Genomic DNA, 14,612 nt, shown 5'->3' on the forward strand with positions numbered 1-14,612 from the left:
TATAATTCCATGGGCCGCATTTCATCGGGGGTATTTTCTTAGCATCAAAATAAAAATGTGTTGTTGAAATCAGCAGGTTCGAAAACCTTGAACAGGAAAATTTAATAATTCTACCATCTGCAAGTGCCATATGGCACTAAAACACCAATTTCTACCTCCACTCTCCCCTCGCCTCTCCCTTAGATCTAATTATTGTGTTTATCTGAATGTTCAATGAGAGCTGGGGGTTTTAGCATTAAAATGAACCCTTTGAGCTATCTCCCTCTCTCCCAAACTATAAGAAAAATTAGAGAGCCCCATTGTAGAAGGCTAAGTGCCTTTTGAAGTTTTGTAATATGTCCATTGCTTAAAGATAGTATTTGTTACTGGGGAATTTTACAGACATTTTTTGTGGGAGATTTTTTTTTTGTGTGGGGAGGGTTGTCTGGCGGAATTTTCAGTGGGGAGTAAATTTTCGGGAATAGCTTTCTCTCAGCAAGGATGTGTTTTCCGTGGGAGGAGGAGATATTCTCCGCTGGTGGGTTGGCGTATTTTCTGCAGGGGGCTATTTTCCATGGGGGGGGTAGACGCCCTGAACCCTTTTATGTATAGCTATGACGTGACCTGGACATGTTATATTTTTATCATATTTTGTTTTATTTCATCAGCATTTGCCAAACTTCACTTCTCGAGTGTTTCTCGTATAATACATAAGTACCGTCGTTTTTAAGTTTCCAACTCATTCCAAAACACCAGGTGGGTCAATTTAGGAAGGGGAAATCGCCCCCCCCCACTTACCATATGAAAATACTCTTTTAGATCCTTATTGAACAAGGCCGACAAAATGTCACCCTCTCTCCCTCTAGATCTTGACAAATTCATTTGCCCCCCATAAATTTTGTGAACTGACACCCTAAACAGCACCAAGTCTATTGTTAATTACTCAATGGTCTGAGTAAATGCAACATATTTGTACAGCAATATTACCCGGAAACCCCTAAACTTTAACCACCAAAATTACGGCAATCCCATTATGGACTAATAAAATCTGATTCCAAAGAAATAATAAATTTGTGAAGACGGAAACCTCGTCGCTGATTTCCGGGTCACTATTTATTCAACGTATGTCTAGATAGAAGAACCTGATACAAAAATGTAATTTAGAAATTTAATCAATACAATTTTTAAATGAAAAGGAATAATATGCTTCTGTGAATCTGTATATCTAGTAGCCAGGGTGGTTTTGGTTCCACACCCCTGCCATGATATTATAAACATGTAGGATTATACTTACGATATTTGAAATGACGACAGATCTGTCGAATTTGTGTGTTTTGTCAGACAAATTTAAACAATATTTTTCGCGATCTGGTGACCCAAGATCTAATCATCACGAATAGCAGAAAGCTACAGCCCAATATTCGCGTGGGGAATCAGATATCTCCCCCTGTGTAAGACTTGGGCAAGGCCTATCCAGGGGGATTAGGAGGTTTGAACCCCCTCCCCCAAAAAATATTTATCTGACTCGTAAAAATGTAATAAAATTGAATGTAAACAAATTTTTAATGCATTTTTAGGTTATTTTGTTTACCCCCATATTCGAGAAAAATCCTTGTGTAAAACACCCCACCCCCCTGAAAAAACATGGATACCGACCTGCCCTTGCCTCATCTGTTTGCCCTCCTGCACCAACGCAAATATCAAGAAGCTGTTAATCAATAATTTAGTGATATTACGCATCTAGATAAGATTGGCTACGGTGATTCAAAAGAGGTTTTGTGATATTGTAGGTGAAACTGAAGTCTACAGTCCACTCCCTCAAAAAGAACAGGTAAGGTAATTCACGAAAACTTGGCGGTGTGGTAAAATTTATCGTTTAAATCTAAAGAGATAATTTTGTTGTTCTTTCGATTTCATTCAAAGGGAATCCCCCCGAAAAGTTATTTTCAAAAGTCTACAGGGAAGGAATCTAAGGGAGGGAAACCCCCCTCCAATTGGGGTTTTATTAATTGATCCAGTCTGATTTCTCTTATCTCATTTCATTTTCAAACTATTTAGAAGACTCTTTAATTTCAAAAATGTGCTAATTTCTATTTTCTCTATTGTAAAAACATTTGGGAATAAAACTTCTAATTTCAAAGTCTTTTTTGCCACTTTTTACATGTTAGAGAAAAGTATTCCGTGCACAAAGAATAGGTCCTTAATTAAAGTTAATAAACCCCAAATACATTTTTCAGTTCTTACACTCCGTTGGAATCAATGCTAATTATCACTATGAAATAATAATAATACCTTGTTTTTAATAAAAAAAAAAAAAAATGTTAATGAACCAACGATAACAATAGGAAAATAATAACAAAATGATAAGAGAAAAAATAATAAATAAAATGCTGAAAAATATAAAAAGAATATTGGACGATAAACTGATAAAATAATAACAAAACAAATATATAATAAAAAAAAAAGGAAAAAAGTTTTTTAGGAAAAAAAAGGAAAAAAAAAATTAGCAACAAAAAAAAGCTAAAAATAAAAACTACTGATATTAAAAAAACACGAGAAAAGAAAAAAACTTTACAGTAATCATTCGCAATTCAAAGATTTATCAAACATACTCTTTACATGGTCTTTTATTGATATTTGCAGAATCCTAAAAAATTTGTGCTCAAGTCAAAAGTTTTTACTCGATTGGCATGGAGATTAACCAATAAAAAACGAAAGTCCCATTTAACATTTTAAGCCTGGCGAATCTGTGAAAGTATAACTCACTAAGGAACTATTACTTACTTGTCACGAATGACTTCTAGGAACTATATTTCTACCGAAACAACTGATTTGAATAATTTCAATAGTCAAACCACCTGGTCAAAACGGCCAGTTTATATTTTTAAGCTTTGTACGAAACACCTACAGAGTCGACTATGAGATTTTGACTTACTTCTAGAATAGCCCTCCAGAGACTTATTTTGAAGTGATTATTTCAGAGACTTGTATTCAAGGACATAAACATATTTCAAGGACGTTTTAAGATGTATTCCACTATAAAGGATTTTGTTATACAAAAACGATTCAATCAACATAAATTGAACGAGGTACATTATAATTTGAAATTTTTCAGTAGCACCATTTCAGAGACTTTCATTCAAGAACGTTAAAATATTTCAAGGGCGTTTTAAAATGTAATTTCGCTATAAAGGACTTTATTATACAATAACGACTTACTCAGTATAAATAGAGCAAGGTATATTAATTAAATTATAATTCAAAATTTTTAGTAGAAGTGTTTTAGAGACTTGGATTCAAGAATGTTAAAATGTTTCAAGGACGTTTTAAGATGTATTCCACTATAAAGGACTTTATTAAACAAAAACGATTTAATCAACATAGATTGAACGAGGTACATTAATTGCATTATAATTCGAAATTTTTCAGTAGCACCATTTCAGAGACTTTCATTCAAGAACGTTAAAATATTTCAAGGGCGTTTTAAAATGTAATTTCGCTGTAAAGGACTATATTATACAATAACGACTTACTCAGTATAAATAGAGCAAGGTATATTAATTAAATTATAATTCAAAATTTTTAGTAGAAGTGTTTTAGAGACTTGGATTCAAGAATGTTAAAATGTTTCAAGGACGTTTTAAGATGTATTCCACTATAAAGGACTTTATTAAACAAAAACGATTTAATCAACATAGATTGAACGAGGTACATTAATTGCATTATAATTCGAAATTTTTCAGTAGCACCATTTCAGAGACTTTCATTCAAGAACGTTAAAATATTTCAAGGACGTTTTAAAATGTAATTTCGCTATAAAGGACTTTATTATACAATAACGACTTACTCAGTATAAATAGAGCAAGGTATATTAATTAAATTATAATTCAAAATTTTTAGTAGAAGTGTTTTAGAGACTTGGATTCAAGAATGTTAAAATGTTTCAAGGACGTTTTAAGATGTATTCCACTATAAAGGACTTTATTAAACAAAAACGATTTAATCAACATAGATTGAACGAGGTACATTAATTGCATTATAATTCGAAATTTTTCAGTAGCACCATTTCAGAGACTTTCATTCAAGAACGTTAAAATATTTCAAGGGCGTTTTAAAATGTAATTTCGCTGTAAAGGACTATATTATACAATAACGACTTACTCAGTATAAATAGAGCAAGGTATATTAATTAAATTATAATTCAAAATTTTTAGTAGAAGTGTTTTAGAGACTTGGATTCAAGAATGTTAAAATGTTTCAAGGACGTTTTAAGATGTATTCCACTATAAAGGACTTTATTAAACAAAAACGATTTAATCAACATAGATTGAACGAGGTACATTAATTGCATTATAATTCGAAATTTTTCAGTAGCACCATTTCAGAGACTTTCATTCAAGAACGTTAAAATATTTCAAGGGCGTTTTAAAATGTAATTTCGCTGTAAAGGACTATATTATACAATAACGACTTACTCAGTATAAATAGAGCAAGGTATATTAATTAAATTATAATTCAAAATTTTTAGTAGAAGTGTTTTAGAGACTTGGATTCAAGAATGTTAAAATGTTTCAAGGACGTTTTAAGATGTATTCCACTATAAAGGACTTTATTAAACAAAAACGATTTAATCAACATAGATTGAACGAGGTACATTAATTGCATTATAATTCGAAATTTTTCAGTAGCACCATTTCAGAGACTTTCATTCAAGAACGTTAAAATATTTCAAGGACGTTTTAAAATGTAATTTCGCTATAAAGGACTTTATTATACAATAACGACTTACTCAGTATAAATAGAGCAAGGTATATTAATTAAATTATAATTCAAAATTTTTAGTAGAAGTGTTTTAGAGACTTGGATTCAAGAATGTTAAAATGTTTCAAGGACGTTTTAAGATGTATTCCACTATAAAGGACTTTATTAAACAAAAACGATTTAATCAACATAGATTGAACGAGGTACATTAATTGCATTATAATTCGAAATTTTTCAGTAGCACCATTTCAGAGACTTTCATTCAAGAACGTTAAAATATTTCAAGGACGTTTTAAAATGTAATTTCGCTATAAAAGACTTTATTATACAATAACGACTTACTCAGTATAAATAGAGCAAGGTATATTAATTAAATTATAATTCAAAATTTTTAGTAGAAGTGTTTTAGAGACTTGGATTCAAGAATGTTAAAATGTTTCAAGGACGTTTTAAGATGTATTCCACTATAAAGGACTTTATTAAACAAAAACGATTTAATCAACATAGATTGAACGAGGTACATTAATTGCATTATAATTCGAAATTTTTCAGTAGCACCATTTCAGAGACTTTCATTCAAGAACGTTAAAATATTTCAAGGGCGTTTTAAAATGTAATTTCGCTGTAAAGGACTATATTATACAATAACGACTTACTCAGTATAAATAGAGCAAGGTATATTAATTAAATTATAATTCAAAATTTTTAGTAGAAGTGTTTTAGAGACTTGGATTCAAGAATGTTAAAATGTTTCAAGGACGTTTTAAGATGTATTCCACTATAAAGGACTTTATTAAACAAAAACGATTTAATCAACATAGATTGAACGAGGTACATTAATTGCATTATAATTCGAAATTTTTCAGTAGCACCATTTCAGAGACTTTCATTCAAGAACGTTAAAATATTTCAAGGACGTTTTAAAATGTAATTTCGCTATAAAGGACTTTATTATACAATAACGACTTACTCAGTATAAATAGAGCAAGGTATATTAATTAAATTATAATTCAAAATTTTTAGTAGAAGTGTTTTAGAGACTTGGATTCAAGAATGTTAAAATGTTTCAAGGACGTTTTAAGATGTATTCCACTATAAAGGACTTTATTAAACAAAAACGATTTAATCAACATAGATTGAACGAGGTACATTAATTGCATTATAATTCGAAATTTTTCAGTAGCACCATTTCAGAGACTTTCATTCAAGAACGTTAAAATATTTCAAGGACGTTTTAAAATGTAATTTCGCTATAAAAGACTTTATTATACAATAACGACTTACTCAGTATAAATAGAGCAAGGTATATTAATTAAATTATAATTCAAAATTTTTAGTAGAAGTGTTTTAGAGACTTGGATTCAAGAATGTTAAAATGTTTCAAGGACGTTTTAAGATGTATTCCACTATAAAGGACTTTATTAAACAAAAACGATTTAATCAACATAGATTGAACGAGGTACATTAATTGCATTATAATTCGAAATTTTTCAGTAGCACCATTTCAGAGACTTTCATTCAAGAACGTTAAAATATTTCAAGGGCGTTTTAAAATGTAATTTCGCTGTAAAGGACTATATTATACAATAACGACTTACTCAGTATAAATAGAGCAAGGTATATTAATTAAATTATAATTCAAAATTTTTAGTAGAAGTGTTTTAGAGACTTGGATTCAAGAATGTTAAAATGTTTCAAGGACGTTTTAAGATGTATTCCACTATAAAGGACTTTATTAAACAAAAACGATTTAATCAACATAGATTGAACGAGGTACATTAATTGCATTATAATTCGAAATTTTTCAGTAGCACCATTTCAGAGACTTTCATTCAAGAACGTTAAAATATTTCAAGGACGTTTTAAAATGTAATTTCGCTATAAAGGACTTTATTATACAATAACGACTTACTCAGTATAAATAGAGCAAGGTATATTAATTAAATTATAATTCAAAATTTTTAGTAGAAGTGTTTTAGAGACTTGGATTCAAGAATGTTAAAATGTTTCAAGGACGTTTTAAGATGTATTCCACTATAAAGGACTTTATTAAACAAAAACGATTTAATCAACATAGATTGAACGAGGTACATTAATTGCATTATAATTCGAAATTTTTCAGTAGCACCATTTCAGAGACTTTCATTCAAGAACGTTAAAATATTTCAAGGACGTTTTAAAATGTAATTTCGCTATAAAAGACTTTATTATACAATAACGACTTACTCAGTATAAATAGAGCAAGGTATATTAATTAAATTATAATTCAAAATTTTTAGTAGAAGTGTTTTAGAGACTTGGATTCAAGAATGTTAAAATGTTTCAAGGACGTTTTAAGATGTATTCCACTATAAAGGACTTTATTAAACAAAAACGATTTAATCAACATAGATTGAACGAGGTACATTAATTGCATTATAATTCGAAATTTTTCAGTAGCACCATTTCAGAGACTTTCATTCAAGAACGTTAAAATATTTCAAGGACGTTTTAAAATGTAATTTCGCTATAAAGGACTTTATTATACAATAACGACTTACTCAGTATAAATAGAGCAAGGTATATTAATTAAATTATAATTCAAAATTTTTAGTAGAAGTGTTTTAGAGACTTGGATTCAAGAATGTTAAAATGTTTCAAGGACGTTTTAAGATGTATTCCACTATAAAGGACTTTATTAAACAAAAACGATTTAATCAACATAGATTGAACGAGGTACATTAATTGCATTATAATTCGAAATTTTTCAGTAGCACCATTTCAGAGACTTTCATTCAAGAACGTTAAAATATTTCAAGGACGTTTTAAAATGTAATTTCGCTATAAAGGACTTTATTATACAATAACGACTTACTCAGTATAAATAGAGCAAGGTATATTAATTAAATCATAATTCAAAATTTTTAGTAGAAGTGTTTTAGAGACTTGGATTCAAGAATGTTAAAATGTTTCAAGGACGTTTTAAGATGTATTCCACTATAAAGGACTTTATTAAACAAAAACGATTTAATCAACATAGATTGAACGAGGTACATTAATTGCATTATAATTCGAAATTTTTCAGTAGCACCATTTCAGAGACTTTCATTCAAGAACGTTAAAATATTTCAAGGACGTTTTAAAATGTAATTTCGCTATAAAAGACTTTATTATACAATAACGACTTACTTAGTATAAATAGAGCAAGGTATATTAATTAAATTATAATTCAAAATTTTTAGTAGAAGTGTTTTAGAGACTTGGATTCAAGAATGTTAAAATGTTTCAAGGACGTTTTAAGATGTATTCCACTATAAAGGACTTTATTAAACAAAAACGATTTAATCAACATAGATTGAACGAGGTACATTAATTGCATTATAATTCGAAATTTTTCAGTAGCACCATTTCAGAGACTTTCATTCAAGAACGTTAAAATATTTCAAGGACGTTTTAAAATGTAATTTCGCTATAAAGGACTTTATTATACAATAACGACTTACTCAGTATAAATAGAGCAAGGTATATTAATTAAATTATAATTCAAAATTTTTAGTAGAAGTGTTTTAGAGACTTGGATTCAAGAATGTTAAAATGTTTCAAGGACGTTTTAAGATGTATTCCACTATAAAGGACTTTATTAAACAAAAACGATTTAATCAACATAGATTGAACGAGGTACATTAATTGCATTATAATTCAAAATTTTTCAGTAGCACCATTTCAGAGACTTTCATTCAAGAACGTTAAAATATTTCAAGGACGTTTTAAAATGTAATTTCGCTATAAAAGACTTTATTATACAATAACGACTTACTCAGTATAAATAGAGCAAGGTATATTAATTAAATTATAATTCAAAATTTTTAGTAGAAGTGTTTTAGAGACTTGGATTCAAGAATGTTAAAATGTTTCAAGGACGTTTTAAGATGTATTCCACTATAAAGGACTTTATTAAACAAAAACGATTTAATCAACATAGATTGAACGAGGTACATTAATTGCATTATAATTCGAAATTTTTCAGTAGCACCATTTCAGAGACTTTCATTCAAGAACGTTAAAATATTTCAAGGACGTTTTAAAATGTAATTTCGCTATAAAAGACTTTATTATACAATAACGACTTACTCAGTATAAATAGAGCAAGGTATATTAATTAAATTATAATTCAAAATTTTTAGTAGAAGTGTTTTAGAGACTTGGATTCAAGAATGTTAAAATGTTTCAAGGACGTTTTAAGATGTATTCCACTATAAAGGACTTTATTAAACAAAAACGATTTAATCAACATAGATTGAACGAGGTACATTAATTGCATTATAATTCGAAATTTTTCAGTAGCACCATTTCAGAGACTTTCATTCAAGAACGTTAAAATATTTCAAGGACGTTTTAAAATGTGATTTCGCTATAAAGGACTTTATTATACAATAACGACTTACTCAGTATAAATAGAGCAAGGTACATTAATTAAATTATAATTCAAAATTTTTTAGTAGAAGTGTTTTAGAGACTTGGATTCAAGAATGTTAAAATGTTTCAAGGACGTTTTAAGATGTATTCCACTATAAAGGACTTTATTAAACAAAAACGACTTAATCAACATAGATTGAACGAGGTACATTAATTGCATTATAATTCGAAATTTTTCAGTAGCACCATTTCAGAGACTTTCATTCAAGAACGTTAAAATATTTCAAGGACGTTTTAAAATGTGATTTCGCTATAAAGGACTTTATTATACAATAACGACTTACCCAGTATAAATAGAGCAAGGTATATTAATTAAATTATAATTCAAAATTTTTAGTAGAAGTGTTTTAGAGACTTGGATTCAAGAATGTTAAAATGTTTCAAGGACGTTTTAAGATGTATTCCACTATAAAGGACTTTATTAAACAAAAACGATTTAATCAACATAGATTGAACGAGGTATATTAATTGCATTATAATTCGAAATTTTTCAGTAGCACCATTTCAGAGACTTTCATTCAAGAACGTTAAAATATTTCAAGGACGTTTTAAAATGTGATTTCGCTATAAAGGACTTTATTATACAATAACGAGTAAATCAGCACAGATTGAACGACGTATATTAATTAAATTATAATTCAAAATTTTTTAGTAGTTGTAATAGCAGTATTTCGGAGACTTCCATTTAAGAACGTTAAAATGTTTCAAAGACGTCTTAAGATGTTTTCCACATGAAGAGTTTAATAACACAAAAACAAGAATACAAACATGGAATAAACAATGCATATTAACTGACTTAACATTACCAAAAATTCTTGCTAACATTATAAACTAATTTGTGCTTAATTAAAAAAATTGGTCATTAGAAACGTATGAGTGGACTACCTCCGTTTTTGACATTTTGAAAGAAACAATAAACTGACATAGCTGAAACTTGATAGTTCTTGGTGTATTTGTGGACTAAGGTCTTATTTAGAGGCTACCCAAGATATCTGAGCTACTAGCCCAAACTAGGGCAGTATCCAGATTTTTTTCTGAGAGAGGGGTGGGTAGTTCAGGGTCTTTTTAGTGACAACTTTGATACTAGATTACAAGTCAGTGAAGTATTTTTTTCAAGGGGAAGAGTCTTTTTACCCGCATTTTTACGACCAGTGTACCAGTAGGATAAATGTTTTGTGGGGAAGCGGAAGGTCAAACTTGGTAAGCTTCACTCTTTGATGTGCCTTTGGCTGATGCTGATTTTTTGTTTATTGGTCTCAGTTTTTTGTTGGAGGGTTGTACTACCTCTCGTTACAGATTGAACTCGTTATGCTTCATTTTTCTAACGAAATTAAAAATTTACTTTAGTTACTCTATATAAACTTTATGGTCTGCTTTTGTTTTTAGCTTTTTGCTGCAGTTATGCATCCGCTCTTTACAAATTGAGCTCATAATCGTTGATTTGTTTTACAAAACCAAGCATTTATTATTCTTTATTTTGTGGACTTTAGACTATGAACAATGGACTTGCGTTGTTTATTGTTCCCAGACTTTTGTAGGAGAGTTATACCCCCGCTAATCACAAATTGAATCTAAAAATGTCTATTTGTCCTTAAAATTCAAAAATTGGTTTATTTTTACGAAGTTTGTCATTTCCCTTCTCCACCAATAATAGATCTATGTTTAGTCTTTATCAATATGTCACAGCATTTAATTTTCCTGGACTTTCCTCAGTTAGTACATAACCTCCGTATGACGAACAATTACCCCAGACCTTAGTAGGTTGTAAAAACCTTCACCGTTCCTCCAGTAGAGAAGGGCTCACTTCTATTCAGTTCTTTATATCTAGTGCCTTTTTTCACTGTAGAAAGAGATTTAACTGTGATGGAGGATCTTTTAACAACCATAATTTTCTTGCCCAAGGACTGAATTGACATATGACAAAATTCTAAGGTACAGAGCCAAATTACAAGCTTTGGAAAACCTTATATATATTTTTTATAATATATAATGTTATATTATATATTATAATATATTGTACTATGCAAGGTCAGTATTTTTCGTGCTAGGTGTATTCCCCCCTGAAAATTCCCCACCCGAAAAAAATCCCCTTGGGGGAGATTCCCCATGACGGAAAACATCTTTCTGGAACCCCATCCCCTGAAGAAAATACCCCCCCCCCAATGAGACCCATGTGGAAAATTACCCCCCGAAAAATTCCCCTCCCTTATAAAATTACCCAGCATGTAAAATTGAGCAGCCCGAAACAGAAAGTATGACTGATAAAGTAATGACGATAAGAAGAAATTTTGGAATATTTTTTCTATATTATCTATATTGACCTATATAGGCAGAATGTATAGTGTAAGATATACCATAGTTTTGTTTTTATAATTCATTTATTTTGATTTTTTTCTTATATTTTTTGGGATTGAGTTGTTATAAAAGGGTAAGATAAAGATTAAAGAGAATAGGTTGAAAATACTGAATTAGTAACAAATGTAGAAGAGTAGACCTATGATGTCACTAGCCAAATATTTTATTTTTCTTCTTTTTTTTTGCGGGGGGGGGGGGCAATGGGTTTTAATGACTAGCTAGGTATTTTTACCTACTGATTTGGGTGATATTGCTGTTAAAATCACTTTAGTTTTTGTTTTTTACTGACTGATGGATCTTCTTTCATTGATTTTACGTCATGCATTTCCATCAGTCTATTTGCCCTTTAAGAAAAAAGATTGAGCCAGTCAAATAGTAGCGCTCCGTTCCCACGTTACTTTCCTTCAATATGGCAATCGCTAATCCAGAGAACTGCATACTTTCGTTTTCTGTATGTTTTGCATTTTTTTTGTGTGTATTTGATTGTTTTTACTCCACATTTTAATAGTTTTATAGTGTTTTTGTGGTTAAGAAATAGATTATTATTATTTCGCGAAGATTTTTTTGTCATCAAAAACTGAATTGTCAATTTTTCTTGTTTCTTATGAATTTTTTTTCTGTTTTTTTATATATATTACCAGTTTTCCCTGTTATTTTTTATATATTACCAATTTTTCCTGTTTATTTTTCTTATTATTTTTTCTGTTTTTCCTTTTATTTTTCCCGTTTTGTAAAATATTTAAATGGTTTCTAAAGTTTCCATTTAACCATTTAAACTTAACCACTTAATCAATGCTTAGGGGAGGAATATCTGAAAAGATTGAGACGGGGGCTGGCTGCCCTCCGATAATTTTCCAACTTCCCCCTTAATATGGATTTTTTGTCATAAAAAAAGACGTTTCAGACTGATGGATCTTCTTTCATTGATTTTACGTCATACATTTCCATCAGTCTATTCGCCCTTTAAAAAAAAAAAAATATATATTGAGCCAGTCAAATAGTAGCGCTCCGTTCCCACGTTACTTTCCTTCAATATGGCAATCGCTACTCCAGAGAACTGCATACTTTCGTTTTCTGTATGTTTTGCATTTTTTGTGTGTGTATTTGATTGTTTTTACTCCACATTTTAATACATTTATAATGTTTTTGTGGGTAAGAAATAAATTATTATTATTACGCGGAGATTTTTTGTTGTCTTCAAAAACTGAACTGTCAATTTTTACTGTTTCTTATGAATTTTTTTTCTGTTTTTTTATATATATTACCAGTTTTCCCTGTTATTTTTTATATATTACCAATTTTTCCTGTTTATTTTTCTTATTATTTTTTCTGTTTTTCCTTTTATTTTTCCCGTTTTGTAAAATATTTAAATGGTTTCTAAAGTTTCCATTTAACCATTTAAACTTAACCACTTAATCAATGCTTAGGGGAGGAATATCTGAAAAGATTGAGACGGGGGCTGGCTGCCCTCCGATAATTTTCCAACTTCCCCCTTAATATGGATTTTTTGTCATAAAAAAAGACGTTTCAGACTGATGGATCTTCTTTCATTGATTTTACGTCATACATTTCCATCAGTCTATTCGCCCTTTAAAAAAAAAAAAATATATATTGAGCCAGTCAAATAGTAGCGCTCCGTTCCCACGTTACTTTCCTTCAATATGGCAATCGCTACTCCAGAGAGCTGCATACTTTCGTTTTCTGTATGTTTTGCATTTTTTGTGTGTGTATTTGATTGTTTTTACTCCACATTTTAATACATTTATAATGTTTTTGTGGGTAAGAAATAAATTATTATTATTACGCGGAGATTTTTTGTTGTCTTCAAAAACTGAACTGTCAATTTTTACTGTTTCTTATGAATTTTTTTTCTGTTTTTTTATATATATTACCAGTTTTCCCTGTTATTTTTTATATATTACCAATTTTTCCTGTTTATTTTTCTTATTATTTTTTCTGTTTTTCCTTTTATTTTTCCCGTTTTGTAAAATATTTAAATGGTTTCTAAAGTTTCCATTTAACCATTTAAACTTAACCACTTAATCAATGCTTAGGGGAGGAATATCTGAAAAGATTGAGACGGGGGCTGGCTGCCCTCCGATAATTTTCCAACTTCCCCCTTAATATGGATTTTTTGTCATAAAAAAAGACGTTTCAGACTGATGGATCTTCTTTCATTGATTTTACGTCATACATTTCCATCAGTCTATTCGCCCTTTAAAAAAAAAAAAATATATATTGAGCCAGTCAAATAGTAGCGCTCCGTTCCCACGTTACTTTCCTTCAATATGGCAATCGCTACTCCAGAGAACTGCATACTTTCGTTTTCTGTATGTTTTGCATTTTTTGTGTGTGTATTTGATTGTTTTTACTCCACATTTTAATACATTTATAATGTTTTTGTGGGTAAGAAATAAATTATTATTATTACGCGGAGATTTTTTGTTGTCTTCAAAAACTGAACTGTCAATTTTTACTGTTTTTTATGAATTTTTTTTCTGTTTTTTTTTTATATATATTACCAGTTTTTCCTGTTTTTTTTTATATATTACCAATTTTTCCCTGTTTTTTTCTTCTTATTTTTTCTGTTTTTCCTTTTATTTTTCCCGTTTTGTAAAATATTTAAATGGTTTCTAAAGTTTCCGCTTAACCAATTTAAACTTAACCACTTAATCAATGTTTAGGGGAGAAATGTCTAAAAAGAGCGAGACGGGGGCCGGTTGTCCTCCGATCATTTTCCAGCTTCCCACTTAATATGGACTTTTTGTCATCAAAAATAAAAAAAAGACATTTCAGACTGATGGATCTTCTTTCATTGATTTTACGTCATACATTTCCATCAGCCTATTTGCCCTTAAAAAAAAAAAAGAAGGTTGAGCCAGCCAAATAGTAGCGCTTCGTTTCCACGTTACTTTCCTTCAATATGGCAATCGCTACTCCAGAGAACTGCATACGGAGAACTTTATGTCATCAAAAACTAAACTGTCATTTTTTTCCTGTTTTTATGAATTTTTTCTGTTTTTTTTTTATATATTACCAATTTTTCCTTTTTTTGTTGTAAT

At 29.7% G+C, this 14,612-nt stretch overlaps 2 protein-coding genes across 3 annotated transcripts in view; both read left to right on the forward strand.

Annotated features, from left to right (window-relative positions):
• Positions 1-14,612, forward strand: part of LOC136041046 (ubiquitin-like modifier-activating enzyme ATG7) — a 567,744-nt gene that overhangs the window by 209,623 nt on the left and 343,509 nt on the right. The gene's annotated exons all lie outside the window — the stretch shown is intronic.
• The window catches only part of LOC136040557 (acyl-CoA Delta-9 desaturase-like), a 49,319-nt gene continuing 36,295 nt past the window's right edge, over positions 1,589-14,612 (forward strand). The window contains exon 1 of one of the 2 annotated variants that reach the window (XM_065724772.1): positions 1,589-3,068. In XM_065724772.1, the coding sequence (XP_065580844.1) occupies positions 3,006-3,068 (63 nt within the window). In that variant the 5' untranslated portion in view covers positions 1,589-3,005. The remainder of the gene's footprint in view (positions 3,069-14,612) is intronic. The other variant, XM_065724771.1, reaches the window with a different exon arrangement.

This window comes from Artemia franciscana, chromosome 21 (assembly GCF_032884065.1).
Source record: "Artemia franciscana chromosome 21, ASM3288406v1, whole genome shotgun sequence".
Lineage (NCBI taxonomy): Eukaryota > Metazoa > Arthropoda > Branchiopoda > Anostraca > Artemiidae > Artemia > Artemia franciscana.